This window comes from Clarias gariepinus, chromosome 22, assembly GCF_024256425.1.
Source record: "Clarias gariepinus isolate MV-2021 ecotype Netherlands chromosome 22, CGAR_prim_01v2, whole genome shotgun sequence".
NCBI classification, from domain to species: domain Eukaryota; kingdom Metazoa; phylum Chordata; class Actinopteri; order Siluriformes; family Clariidae; genus Clarias; species Clarias gariepinus.
The window spans coordinates 26,435,105-26,450,262 of record NC_071121.1 but is presented as its reverse complement, the minus strand read 5'-3'; the positions used below and the strand labels follow the sequence as shown (position 1 = coordinate 26,450,262).

Sequence of the window (15,158 nt, the reverse complement as noted above, 5' to 3'; positions counted from 1 at the left end):
CCCAGTGCCCTCCCAGGCTATTTCATGGCAGATTCAGATCAAATATTAAGCTGGTTTATTCGAACTAATATTATATTATGTTATAATCTAAGTGATTTAAAGAGTTGTGGAAAGTTAAAAAAAAATGTCTGTTGATCTGGCTTTTTACTGCTTTATGACTATAATGTAGATATACAAGCTTCTACCTTACAGCGTACTCGTTCTCACTGTACTGATTCATGTAGCTACTCTAATAGACGATGACTGGGTTTTTGCAGCTATGGTCCTACTCCACCAAGACATTACACCTGCCACCAAAGCCAGAAATACATCCATCATGTTTTCCAGACTATAATGTCATGCTGTTCCATAGCCGCTTCAGTGTTGGGGGACGTTTCTTTTTAAAATAACTAATTACATTACAAAATTACTGTCATTAAAAACTAATCAGTTACTTTACAGTATTGCCTTCTGATAGTACTTTTCCTTTGCATAAAATGAAAACTCCGTTGTGATTCCTCATGCATGTTGGTTTAGTCAAGACCTTCATAACCTCATATATAATAAATAAACTTTATTATTCTACCATCACTTAGCAAAGTTTGGCCCATAATCTGTTAACTACTAACAGCAGGAATAACAGAGGGGCGGGTTATCGGCGGCAGGGCTTGTAGGGCAACATTCTCACTTACAAACATACGCACTAACGGAATCACTGCTGTCTGACTCACGGATTACATAAATTGTCTGAAAACAAACACTTTTCCCAAAAGAATGGGACTTACTATACACAAAGCACTGTACAATGAGCATGTTCACCTGCATAAAGATTCTCGGCTAAATCGGCTAAGGAACTGAATCTAGTGAAAACAACAAAAAAAGCCTGTTCTTCACACTTAACGGTATCTTGAAACTTTGTACCACCTGTACTGCAATGTTCATTGTGATACGACATTCTTCAACAAATGCATTATTATTCTTCATCAGCAGTTAGCATCCTTGACTAATACCTCAGTGACTCCCCCGACTGGGTTTACACTGATCCACCTCTGATCCACCTCTGATCCACCTCTGATCCACCTCTGATCCACATCTGATCCACATCTGATCCACATCTGACAGCTTTCTTCTTCTTCTTTGTCTTTCGGCTGTTCCCTTTCAGGGGTCGCCACAGCGAATCATCTGCCTCCATCTAACCCTATCCTCTGCATCCTCTTCTCTCACACCAACTAACTTCATGTCCTCTTTCACTGCATCCATAAATCTCCACTTTGGTCTTCCTCTAGACCTCCTGCCTGGCAGTTCCAACCTCAGCATCCTTCTACTGATAAAAATTTATTCAATTGAGAGTCGCCATTCATATTTATTCAGCATATCCAGTAAGATGTTAATCCTCTCTAGCTATAGAGGAAGCATCAACAGGATCAATATCCATCATACATCAAAGGTGTGTAAATCTGAGCTACTTGAGCTGTAATTGGTTGAATCGTGAGGTCACATCTGATTGAATAAAGAGCACAAATGACACATGTTGGTGCCAGCAAAGTCTCAAATACACACGCACACAAATCCAGGGATATTCACACACAAAGACGTTTTCACATTTGAAGTCCATGATACACTAGTGAATTTTAAACATTCCAAAAATTTATCAAGTTGTAGATCTGTGAATTGCGTCTTGCATTTGTGAAACATAAATTACGAATATATATATTTATTTTGAGCATGCGAGTTGTTTTTTTGTGAATTTTTTTTTCATGCATGTGAATTGGGTTTTACGCAAGTTAATTAGGATACACGTGTGCATCATTTCCTTTTGTGAATTATTAAATGAGACTATTTTGCTTCCATACACAGTGTCCAATGACGTGCACAGACAAAGTGCAGGCTGATACAGAGAGAGAAAATGGATCTTTAACCTCTCAAATGAGACTCTTTTGCCACACACACACACTATTTAAGTAAACAGTACACGTTTACACAGATGTTAATTATACTAGTAAAAGACGCGCACTAAGACCCAGCAGGGGAGACGATTAGTCTAGTTTCCATTTAATGTTTCATTGCCAATAAAACTAAAATCTGCTCTCGATGTCTTGAGATCAGATTGTATAAATGAACTATGCAGCAAAATCTGGTGTGAAGGCCCTGTGTCACGCCTAAGGCCAAGCCATTCAGATCACTCAATATGATGTTATGATGAGTTATAAGCCCCTTTTCCGCACAAGTTTAAGGCATCGCAACAGCTGAGCTGTTTGAGATATCAAAAAGCCCTTGGCAATTTTTCATATTCAGTGTTTTGAGATCAAATTGGTCCAGTTTGGTGGCGATCGTATAAATTCCCTAGGAGGAGTACATCAAATTCCATTGGGTGCGTTTTGCAAAAGACCCAAATTAAATTACTTCTGAGCTGTTGAGTTAAGACCACGGAGTGCACAGGGAGAGTTGTTCAGCTCAATGAGACCTTAATATGTAACGGGTTTCACATGTATACATGTAGGTAAGTGTGTATGAGCTATGCAGCAAAATCTTGTGTAAAGGCTTTTCCTTTTAAAGGAAAATTATTCTCTCTTTCTGTGACTTTAGTTCAACAAGTCTGGATCAATTCCAAAAACTGGTTACAGTCAAAAAAAAAAAACCTTCATAAATCCTACAAACAAACCACTCAAAAGGAAACTGTATTCAATTTTTTTTTTTTTTTTTTACATTTTTTAATCTGGGGGAGATGGGTTTTTAAAAAAAGTTTGAGATATCTAAACCATTTCAATCTTTAAAAAAAAAATCCTTAACTTTGATAACTAATTTTTTAAAAACAAATAGCTACCTAAAATTGCTGATATAAATAGCAAATAGCCGCTTTAAATGGCTACTTTTAATTGCCATTTATTTTTAATGTGTACATTTAAAATAGGTTTTAAATCTGTAAAATATACAGAGTGTTTATTTATTTTTATTGTATTTATTTATTTATTTATTTTAATTTTTTTAAGATAATGCTTTTTTTGCCAGTTGTCTGCTTGCTCATTATCAGGGATTCCTGAGTGTCTGGGAACAAAACTGAAAATTTAAGCTAAAATTATTGGATTCTAAAAAAAAAAATAATAATAAATTTTGATGATAATTAGGATTTTGACGACTGTTGAATTTTAGTTTGTTTGTTTTTTTATCTCCAATAGGCAGTTAAACTTCTTTAAACTTTCTCTTGATGTGAATTTGTATTGGATTTAATGTTCTGGTCCGGACATCCCCGTTTTATATTATAAACACATTTAACCTGAATAAACAAATCAATTCAGCACGGGTTCAACATTTAACAACAACAGAAAGTGCAAAGTTTTACCATCCAACGGCTCGACATAGTGACAGCGCGGCGCGTCTCGGTTGCCAAGCAACGCGTAACGCGGGCTTCTGCAACAGCTTATATGTCGCCTGTTCTTCTTCTACGCTAGGCCGCTCACTGGTGTAAAATCTTGCCTGCCACCTTGTGGTAGGATTTTGGAACTGCTGGAGCACCTGTGACTGATGGCCGAAAGCTGTTTATCACATCTACAGTATAAACCGTAGTTTGTGTCTGTACATTGGTCAGAACTCGCTCTTTTAGTGATATCGTTACGTCTCATACATTGTAGGACCAGTCTCAGAAAGTATGTCTGTCCAGCCAGATTATGTCACGGCATTATGCAAAACTGGCTGGACAGAATTCAATGAAACCTTTAAAGTACTTGTGTATCTGCCTGAAGTTTAACCTGCACTGTAAATGTAATCTAAATGTTGAGCAGAAGTGAAGTTATGAGCAGGTATGTGCCAGTTGGAATAATCACACAGATGCATTTCAGTCAGTCTGGTCTGGTCTAGAGGGCCATATAGCGGGGATGCACTCTATATACAGTAAGAAGAATATAAATAAGAGAGGTTTTATCTGTACATTGGTCAAAGCTCACTGTTATGAACAGTTATGTCCCAGAGTTAATCATCTATTTTAAAATAATCTACTAATGTAAACATATACCGGCACCAATAAATATTAATTAGAGAAGCTAAACTGAATATTTATTTACTGGGATTAGTTCATATTTTCACATCTAAAATAACAGCGCTGACGTGGTATAAGTGAATTTGATCTATGTAGGCTTCAAGTAATAATATCACTGATTACATCCAGGCTGATCAGATTATTTTTAATAATTCATATTAAAAAATTTTAATTTTTTTTAATAATATTTAATTATTATTAATAACTTTTAACTATTTCTACAAACTCTTTAACCATCAACGGATGCATGCCAATGCTAGTGAATAAATAAAATCAAGTATATAAAGGAGTATATCATACTTGCATCAGCTACTTGTTTATTTGTTTGTTCATTTACTTCTTTATAATCAATTAATAAATGCAGGAAGCTGTTACAGAATGAGGATGGTACGCCACTGTATTTGGGAACAAATCTAGGATCAGTATCGTTTCTTAATTCTTTAATATATTTACAGTAAACAAAATGGAGCCATTGTCTCTGTAACTTGCTTCATCAAGTCATCTAGGTATGATTTTTTATTTTTTTTGTATAAAAAATTCTCTGTGTGAAAAATGATCATAATTTGTTTAGCAAAATATTCGACGACGCCACCTTCTGGTAAACTTCCAGCGACATTTTGTGCAAACTTTCCCCTGAAACCGCAGCATTAACACGCAATATTCTCTCAACAATTAATGATCTACAAAGTTCTACATGTTTCCATGAAATTTTAATCCACCACAAAGACGTTTTATTAATATCTGCAATATTTAACGACACAAATTCGGCCAACATTTCGACAAAATGGTCGGTGCGAGAGTTTTATATCTGTATTCTGGAGATTTCTCTGTTGTCAAGGGCGATGATGATTGACAAGACGGCGTAGCCAATCGCCGGGCAGGGAGGTTGTGGCGGCACGTCCAATCGCCGCGCGGCTTTGCGGCACGTGCCAGTTTTCGCGGCAAAGTAGGATTTGGCGCGTGAAGATCCGCTCCTCTGCTTCCGATCAGCTGGAACAAAACAACAAAAACAAGCGCGCGCGCGACGCCGAGGCCGATCCACTGGATCCCGCGCGCGTATCATAGCGGATTAAAGGGAGATCTCGGCGTGTCCGGAGCTTTTACACTCACACCTGGAGGATTATCTGCTTCTTGAATTTGGTCTGTTTGTTTGGGTTTTTTTTTCTTTTCTGCTAAAACCGGACAAACTTCCTGAACGAGCCGCGCGCGAGCTTTGTGCTGTCACATCCGGATCTTTTAGACTTTTTCTCTAAAGCATCAGGTGTTTTTATTCCTCACACTCATTCATGCATGAACATATAAACGATTGCATTTTAGAAAACGCACAAAAATGTTCATCTTTTAAAGCTTTTTCATCAGTTTCCTTTAACACCAGCACTTGTTACCGAGCAGGCCTGAGCTAGAGTAAAGTTCACCTCTATGATAAATTATTATTATTATAATTATACTAATAATAATAATATGCATTAATGTTCATGTGCATTGATTGTTTTTTTATGCCTAATCTTTGAACTGCATGTGCATTTTCAACCATTAATGCCAAAACAAAGACGGTTTCTCCACACTCCTTAGAGCTGCCGAATAACAAGGAATGTAAACGTCACTTCCGGTGTTAAAACACCTTCATAAAGTCCATTTGAAGAACTGTTGTTAAAAGTGTACACTGTGCAGTCCTGCATCGTTCTCAAAATACAAAAACATTCTGCAGATTAGTGATCCAATGGGTCACCAGTATCAGCTCCACTCCTCTTCATCATCATCATCGTCCTTATAAGATAGGAAGCTGGTCTAAGTGAGTGATTGTTTATAAGAAAAGGTGAAAGGTCAGATCTGCGATGGCAGACACGGTGGTGTCTGGTCACAGCTCGGAGGACCTCCTGGCAGACTTTGAGACTCTCCTGAACAGCGGCAGCATCGACCTGACCGCGGATCATCAGATCGTCATCATCTCTCCGGCGTGCGGCGGCGTGGAGCTCCTCCAGCCCCGGAGCACAGGACCGGACCTGCTGCTGTTCTCCACACCGCACAGCAGCGCGCCTGCACAGCCGCGCAGGGACGTGCCACCGGGACGACCGCCGGTACATCATACACACACACACACCTGCTCACACAGAGACATCATGCTGGGGCACCTGTCAGTCACACACACACACACACACACACACACACTGTAGTGGCTCAGCAGGTTATTGATCAGAAGCTCATGCTCCATCACTGCTGAGCTACCACTGTCGGGCCCCTGAGTGAGGCCCTTAAGCATTATTACTTCAGCAGCGCCGTGCATGGCTGACCCCAGCTTCTCTCTCTCTCTCTTACACACTCATTATTATTCACAATAATAACATGCACAAAGCATCACTTATTTTGTATTTCTCTTATCCTTATTTGTTCACTTATTCCTCCTTTTCTTTATCCACTCCTACGTTTGTCCTTTCTTCTCTTCCTCTTTTTTATATTCCCTGTTTCTCCTCTTTTTTCTCCCTTGTCCTTTTAAACATTTTTAAACATCTAAATCATTTTTAATTTTTATTTATTTTTTCTTTCTCCTCTTCTCCCACTTTCTCTTATGCATTTTTTTGTTTCTTCCTGCTTGCTCATCAATTATTCATATTTCTCTTTTTTCATGCATTTTTTTTTTTATCCTTTACTTTGTTCCATCCCTTCTGTTGTGAATAAACAGAAGGTTTATCTGAAGGTTCATTTAAAATTATCGCTGGTCTTCTTTTCACTCTGTGCATGTATGTGTTTGTGTACGTGTGTACAGGTTAAGAGGAAGTTGGATTTGGACAATGATCACCAGTACATCAGCACTACCAGACCACCTCCACCATCTCCTGCTCCTCCTTCTACACCCGGGCGACCCAGAGGTAAACACACACACGCATTTAAGGTGGTGTTAAACAGATTTTAATACACTCTGTTCCCTGTCATTAGACATGTTAGCATGTGCTTGTCTCTCTGTCCCCAGTCCCTCGGCTGAGCACGGAGAAGTCACGCTATGACACGTCCCTGAACCTCACCACCAAGCGCTTCCTGGACCTGCTGGCTCAGTCACCAGACGGCGTGGTGGACCTGAACTGGGCCTCGCAGGTACTGGACGTCCAGAAGAGACGCATCTACGACATCACCAACGTCTTAGAGGGCATTCATCTCATCTCCAAGAAATCCAAGAACAACATTCAGTGGCTGTGCGTGTCAGCTGGCTTAAGTACATTTATAGCGCTTTAATTTTAATTGTTTTTGATTATAGAGCTGCTGTGTGTCTATGTCAAGTTCTATGGTAAGGTCTGATAAAAAAAAAAAAAAAAACTGCAACAGGTACTGACAGATACACTCCTTCACCATGACTGACAGATACACAGGCCACGCCTTCTTTATTGTGACCGACAGATGCATAAGTCACAATGAAGGAGGCGTGGCCTGTGCATCTCAGGCATGACAAAGGAGGCGTGGCCTGTGCATCTCAGGCATGACAAAGGAGGCGCCTCCTTCATTGTGGCCTATGTGTCTGTCAGCTCGATACACCGGCCACGCCTCCTTCACTGACATATGTATAGGCCACGCCCCTTATTGTGACTGACAGGTGCAGAGCACTTTTTCTTCCCTGTGGCTGACAGAGATACAGACTACACCTCCTTCGCTGTGACTGACACACCGGCCACGCCTCCTTTACTGTGACTGAGACACATGCCATGCTTTCTTCACTGTGACTGACAGACCAAGACCACAACTCCTTTACTGTGACTGTCAGAGATACAGGCCACGCCTCCTTTGCCGTGATTGACAGACACAGACCATGCCTCTTTTACTGGCACATTAAATTTACTGTGTGTGTGTGTGTGTTACAGCGGTAGTCATATTGATGGCGCCTCAGTCGCTCGCTATCAGGAGTTACAGAAAGAAGTGTCTGAGCTGTCTGACGCTGAAGATAAATTGGACAAACTCATCAATAAGTGCGGCCTGCAGCTCCGCCTCCTCACTGAGGACTCGGAGAATAAGATATATCCTTTCTCTCTCTGTGTGTGTGTGTGTGTGTGTGTGTTTGCTTGAACTAGCACCCAGGAGCTCATATATATTAGTACTGATGTTTTAGTTGTGATATTTTAAAACACTTGCATACTCAGTGTGTAGTGATAAATCACCTAGGCGTTTAGCCCACATGCTCAATACGATGGCGAGTGGAAGAGTTTTCGTCCGATTTCATCTTTAACACTTTACCACGCTGGGGTATGTGAGGTGTCAGGACCTGCGCAGCACCGTAGACCCTCCGGATCAGATCGTCATCGTGATCCGAGCCCCACCCGAGACGCAGATGACCGTCGCCGAGCCCAGTGAGGTAATAACCAAACCTCCATTCTAGTAACGGAAAAGGGCTATGAGTTTCAATCCCCGGACTGTCTCAGAGCCTCATTCTTGGTGTCTCTCAAAGTAAAAAAATGGTGTGAGTAGATCCTTTCCTGACTGATGATTTGGTTGCACAGGGGTACCAGATCTCCCTGAAGAGCACAAAGGGTCCCATCGATGTCTTCCTGTGTCCTGAGGACAGTTCTGGAGTTTGTAGTCCGGTAACAGGCTGCAGTCCTGCGAAATCATCTACTCACGGCTCTCCCGAGGCCTCATCCGCACAGGATGTGACATCAGCGACGCTTCCGAGCGCCTCACCGCTTCCTCTAGCGAGCGAGACAGGTGAGTGTTTGATTTTAGAGCATTATATAACGCACAGTTCAGTTATGGAGACGCAAGACTGATAAAAAGTGTCCTATTGCATGCACACGCTAATTCGTGTATTCCTGTTCCAGAGGCAATGTTGGATCCGTTCTCGGGTATCGGCGAGATGGCCGACTTTGACCCCTTGACGCTGGAATCCTCGGACTTCCTTTTGGATCGGGCCGGTCCCGGTTCCGGCTCGGATCCCTTCGGCCTGCCAATCGACAGCTTCATCAGTTTGTCTCCGCCCCACACTCAGGACTACCACTTCGGTCTGGAGGACCACGAGGGCATCAGTGAACTGTTCGACTGCGACTTCACTGATCTTGGCCCCCTGTTTTGAGAGTCGTCCCGCTCCTTTATCACTTTATCACTTATAACCAAGCCCGTGTCAATGGGCTAAAAATATTGGCGCTCATTTTTAAAGGCACTTTTTTTTTTATATATATATTTTGTCTGACAAAAAAAGTTGAGAATTTTTTTTCTCCCATTTATCTGGGAAAAAAAAAAAAGGAAAAAGACTCGTTTAGGTTTTCAGCACTTCCTGCTTCATCGTGCTAACAACCGCTGCAGCTCAGAGCTTCCTTTCGTCCATCACCAGCCTTTACCCCAGCCGCTTCCTTAATCAGTCTAATTTATTTATATAAGTATATAACGTAATCTTTTTTTTCGTTTATCATTGTTGAAATTTTGAGATAGATGTAAAGAGGGTTGTGAGTTATGTGCGTAGATGTGTGTGTACAGTGTGTGTTAGTGTGTGTAGAGAGTTGAAACGGAGAATTCCGAACTGGTTTTGCTCAGGTGAATAGACGAGTCCAGCGTTTTATAACACACCCTCGTCGATTTGCAGTAGTCGGTTGCCTGAATTCATTCGGGACTTTTTTTCAGAGTACGTTTGCAGGACATCTGTAAGTTAGCGCTGTTTTTTTCATCGATCGGTTTCCGATAAATCTTTTCAGTGTTTCATAGTACAGCTTGGCGTGTGCTGATGTTAACGTTTCACTTCACAGTGATTGCAGAGACTTTGCAGCAGGATTTTAGGCATTGATTCTGTACATATTCACTATATGTCTAATGAATATCGTGTTATCATAACATCATATGATAAAACTGATAATCAAATGGATGGGCAGAGTGGTTCAATGTAAAAACGAAATCATATCATGGCTTTTGAAGGTTTTTTAACGATTCGTGATACAAAAAAAAAGTTTTACAAGATAAAAAAAGTACAAAATTGTAAAATTGACAACTGCTATTAGTCATTTTGTTATATATAAAAAAAAAACAATCAAATATATCACGATATCCTCAAAAAGTATTGTGATGCAATTATCACAAGATTAATGATCATTCCAATTGATATCATTATATTGCCCAGGCCTGCTTCTGTAATGATCTCCAAAAAAGTCAGGTTCCTTGTAAGTAACCATCATTCAGTACTGTGCAAAAGTCTTGACCCCCAAGATTTCTTCATATAATGTTTCCAAAGGACTTTTTCGGCTCTCATTTTTGCCTCTCATTTTCAGTATAGTCTCTGTACCTGAGCAGTTTCACATGTATGTTTTTTGTTTGTTAATCCAAACAGTGACCTTTGAATCATTCCAGCATAAAAAATCGAAAAAAATCGAACTTAAGGCATGAGCCAGTGAGAAACGGGTGCAGATGATGACAGTTGATCAGGCCGGTAATTAGTATAACGGTGATGCTGAGAGGTTGGAACAGATGAGCGGGGAAATGAAGTTGCAGCTCAATGTTTATGGTTAGATAACAACTAATTTAACCTGAAATTGTATCTTTAGGCACTTTGCAGCTCATCGCAGTAAAAATTTAATGATGTAGATTAATTTAAAAGAATTAATCTACATCATTTAATTGAATTTAATATGATGAAATAAGGGGGGGAGGGGGCTCAAGAAGTTTGCACAGTACTGTATGTATATTTTATTTTAGTTTTTTGCATCCAAATGTTATTGCAACGTGCCCGATCGTCCTCGTTTTCCATTTAATACAGGTTCTAGTTTTTCATTATGATTTTTTTCAACTGCTAACAAAAGGACTGAAACATGCTAAGACTTGCAGTTTTAATACATTCATGATTTTAAGTAAATACAAATTTGTCTTTACAAGTATGCAAGTTCCCTTGTTTAAAGGTTAAACAACTTTTATCACTTGCTTAATTGCATACAAACAATACAAACAGCTTCGTATGGATTGGTTAAAAACGAAGAAATTACACTCTCAGTAGTTCATCACCAAAGTTCAGTTTAGGTTTAGCTACATTACATATCTGTGATTAACTCCAACAGATTTATTTCCTGAAACAGACGTCTGAACTGCTCTTTATATCCGTGTTTGTACAGCGATAGATGAATTTATTTGAATTATTTTTGTTATTAATATTTCTCTATTTATTTTTCTTGTTGTCATTATAGTATGGAAGAGGATTAGGGCAAACAAAAAAGGATATTTGAGTTTTAAATTTTTCTCAGAAATCTGACTTTAATCTCAGAAAAAAACATTCCGAGATTAAAGTCAGAATTCCGAGATTAAAGTCAGAATTCCGAGATTAAAGTCAGAATTCCGAGATTAAAGTCAGTACTCAAATGGATGTTTTACGGTGGCTTATCATCTTCTGTATTATAGTGTAGTCACTTCCCAGAAATATTTAATTATTTCATGTTCATGCATTTTTTTTTTCCCTTTCCCCGACTGTAATTACGTATGTTTGTGTTGCGTATGTTTTCTAGCCGGTCTTCGCTACAGAGCTGTGCGATTTACTCGATCATTTGTTGATGGATTCAGTTTTTATAATCAATAGGTCATTTTTTCGATTTGGAATTTAGTCACACTTTTTAAATTATTTCTATAAACTTGCAGACATTAAATGATCTAAAATTGATGGATTCCTCATCCTAATATAACCCGACTTTACCAGAAAATACAAACCGCTTCCATTTTTTAGAAATGACCCGTGTTTTGTAAGATTATCGTTGGTTCTTCTTTGGATTTGATGGGCAGTACCATCACCTACTGAACTGTAGATTTGAAGGGAAAAAAGATCATCACTTTGTACAAGAAATAACAACTATCAGCAACATAAGTTACACAACATTTCAGTGTTTATATTCAGTGTTTAAATTGTAAAAAAAAAAAAAAAAAACATCTCAAATTGGATAATGAACTTGTTATGTGAACTTGAATGTACTGTTAAATCGATTAGAAAAATCGCCATGCCCAAAAATCGAATCACATCGACGGCCTACTTATGATACACAGCTCTACTTCGCTATATACATAGTTTTCCCAGAAAGTCAACTTTACGCACCAAAACTTTGAAATCTTTTAGTTAAAAGGGTTTGTTTGTTTGTTTGTTTGTGTTGTTTTAAAATATAAATTTCGCAACCTAACATTGACTTACTTTCTTTAAAATGTAAAATTTTTTATAATGGTATAATGTAGCCTCTGAGTTTCTATACTATTGAAACACGCCTCATCGACTTTCCCCTGAGAACTAACATTTATTTTATTTAACAGTTACGTTTCCCTTCACTTTTACAAAAACATTCTAAAGAAAATCAAGATTTCTGAAAGAGTTCACGACTAGTGTCACAGATATTTAGCTTCCATGTCTGACACAACAGACAGATTGCTTAGCCGTATGCTAAGAGCATATTTTCTTCAATTTTTCTTGAAGTATTTTTTTGCATTTTTTCCAACACATCTGAGTGAAATGTTGATATTCCCGACAGATTTGTATAATTTTTACTGTCACTCCATATTTACATTAGTCTATATCATGGACATAGCAGCTATATGCTAGGTAGATGGCTATTTTTCTAGCGTCAGCCAAATGCTCTGCAGCTGTAGAGTATTTTCCAGGTGCTTTAAGCATTTAAACAGAAATGTTGTCCTTTGTTTACCTTTTTAAATAAAAAGTAATTTTGCTAACTAGCCTGCTTACTAGCTAGTAAAAATGTCCTAAAAGAAAAGTAGTTAAAAAGTATTTTTTTAGCCCTCCTGCTTTCTGGGTAATATTCTCCTCTTTAACATTCTTAAAACACCGTGAGGAGGATTTAGCCAGGGGCAAATACGTAGGGGAAAGTCGACAAGTGTGTGTCCATGGTATTAGAACACAGCACAGGGTTTGTATATCTTCTTGTAGTCCATAGAGGTTTTATTTAATAAGCTATTTCCTTCATACATGAGTATGAGCTAATAACCTGCCTGCCTGTGTGTGTGTGGGTGGGTGTGAGGGTCTGTGTGTGTGAGAGAGAGAGAGAGAGAAAGAACATGGCCAGGTTTTCAGAAAGGCAGCTTGTTTTACTTTGCGAGTGTGCACTTAGTTTGTGTGTGTGTGTGTGTGTGTGTGTGTATAAAAGTTTTATTTGTTGTTTCCATGGTGTGCAGTGTGTTTAAGAAGTTTTAGGGTTTTTCATCTGGTTTGGTGTGCGTGTGTGTGTGTGTGTGTGATCATGTCACATTATTCAGTCAACTGACAATTTATTCTGAATTGTAAGAAAACTATTCAATCTTTCAAGCAGCATTCAGTGGGAAATTTTTTTTTGGGAGAAAATCTACAGTAAATTAATGTGCAAATTCTTTATTACATGGCTTCTTAATGACAAACAGTGAAAGTAAAAAAATACAATGTTTTTCATCAATCTCAATAAATCAGTTTCCCCTTCTCTCTCTCTCTCCATGTGTTTTCCTAACATCTTAGCTTAAACGTTTGTTTTAAAGATTACAGAATTCACTTTTAGGAAACTGCAACAGTTTATTAATCTGTTTTATCCTAAAAATTCACCCAAAATGAGGCTCATAGCATCATCGCACCACATTGCATTCTGGGATTTTTATTTTTTTTTATTCATCACTCACTCTGATGTCTCTACTATTTATTTTCATGCAGGATTTTCTACAAATACTAGTGACACTGGATAAGTAAGAACACCATCTATAAACAAACATTTTACGATTCAGGATAGTGCATTCTTAAGATTGAAAAGTTTTTTTGGAACAAGAACAAATTTGATAAAGTTTTACTGAGCACAGTAAGACACCGATAAAAACGTCAGCTTGGGACAAACAACGCAACTGTCAAACAGATATTGCATTTACATTGCAGAGCCTTCATTTGAAGTATACTGTGGTTCATGTAAAGTTCAACAAAGTGACAAACGAGTGTATACGAGGTTGAATTGCGTAATTACATGTATGTTAACAAGTATGTTAGCTAACATGTTAAAAACACTCACCTAAAGGAACCCCCTTCCGCCTTCAGAACTGCCTTAATTCTACGTGGCATTGATTCAACAAGGTGCTGAAAGCATTGTTTAGAAATGTTGGCCCATATTGATTTGATAGCATCTTGCAGTTGATGGAGATTTGTGGGATGCACATCCAGGGCACGAAGCTCCCGTTCCACCACATCTCAAAGATGCTCTATTGGGTTGAGATCTGGTGACTGTGGGGGCCATTTTAGTACAGTGAACTCATTGTCATGTTCAAGAAACCAATTTGAAATGATTCGAGCTTTGTGACATGGTGCATTATCCTGCTGGAAGTAGCCATCAGAGGATGGGTACATGGTGGTCATAAAGGGATGGACATGGTCAGAAATAATTCTCAGGTTGCCCGTGGCATTTAAACGATGCCCAATTGGCACTAAGGGGCCTAAAGTGTGCCAAGAAAACATCCCCCACACCATTACACCACCACCACCAGCCTGCACAGTGGTAACAAGGCATGATGGATCCATGTTCTCATTCTGTTTACACTAAATTCTGACTCTACCATTTGAATGTTTCAACAGAAATCGAGACTCATCAGACCAGGCAACATTTTTCCAGTCTTCAACTGTCCAATGTTAGTGAGCTCGTGCAAATTGTACCCTCTTTTTCCTATTTGTAGTGGAGATGAGTGGTACCCGGTGGGGTCTTCTGCTGTTGTAGCCCATCCGCCTCAAGGTTGTGCGTGTTGTGGCTTCACAAATGCTTTGCTGCATACCTCGGTTGTAACGAGTGATTATTTCAGTCAAAGTTGCTCTTCTATCAGCTTGAATCAGTCGGCCCATTCTCCTCTGACCTCTAGCATCAACAAGGCATTTTAGCCCACAGGACTGCGGCATACTGGATGTTTTTCCCTTTTCGCACCATTCTTTGTAAACCCTAGAAATGGTTGTGCGTGAAAATCCCAGTACTGTAACTGAGCAGATTGTGAAATACTCAGACCGGCCCGTCTGGCACCAATAACCATGCCATGCTCAAAATGCTGGAGATCAGGAGATAGTCTTGACCAGGACCACACCCCTAAATGCATTAAAGCAACTGCCATGTGATTGGTTGATTAGATAATTGCATTAATGAGAAATTTAACAGGTGTTCCTAATAATCCTTTTCCTAATAATAATAATCCTAGGTGAGTGTAAATAACCATGACA

At 39.1% G+C, this 15,158-nt stretch overlaps 1 protein-coding gene across 1 annotated transcript; it reads left to right on the top strand.

Annotated features, from left to right (window-relative positions):
* Positions 1–4,979: 4,979 nt before the first annotated feature.
* On the top strand, positions 4,980–11,887 carry e2f1 (E2F transcription factor 1). The gene is made up of 7 exons (XM_053481883.1): positions 4,980–6,090; positions 6,777–6,879; positions 6,981–7,200; positions 7,861–8,013; positions 8,234–8,348; positions 8,494–8,698; positions 8,812–11,887. Exons 1-7 carry the CDS (start codon positions 5,848–5,850, stop codon positions 9,060–9,062), a joined length of 1,290 nt encoding a protein of 429 aa, XP_053337858.1. The 5' UTR covers positions 4,980–5,847; the 3' UTR covers positions 9,063–11,887.
* Positions 11,888–15,158: the final 3,271 nt, after the last annotated feature.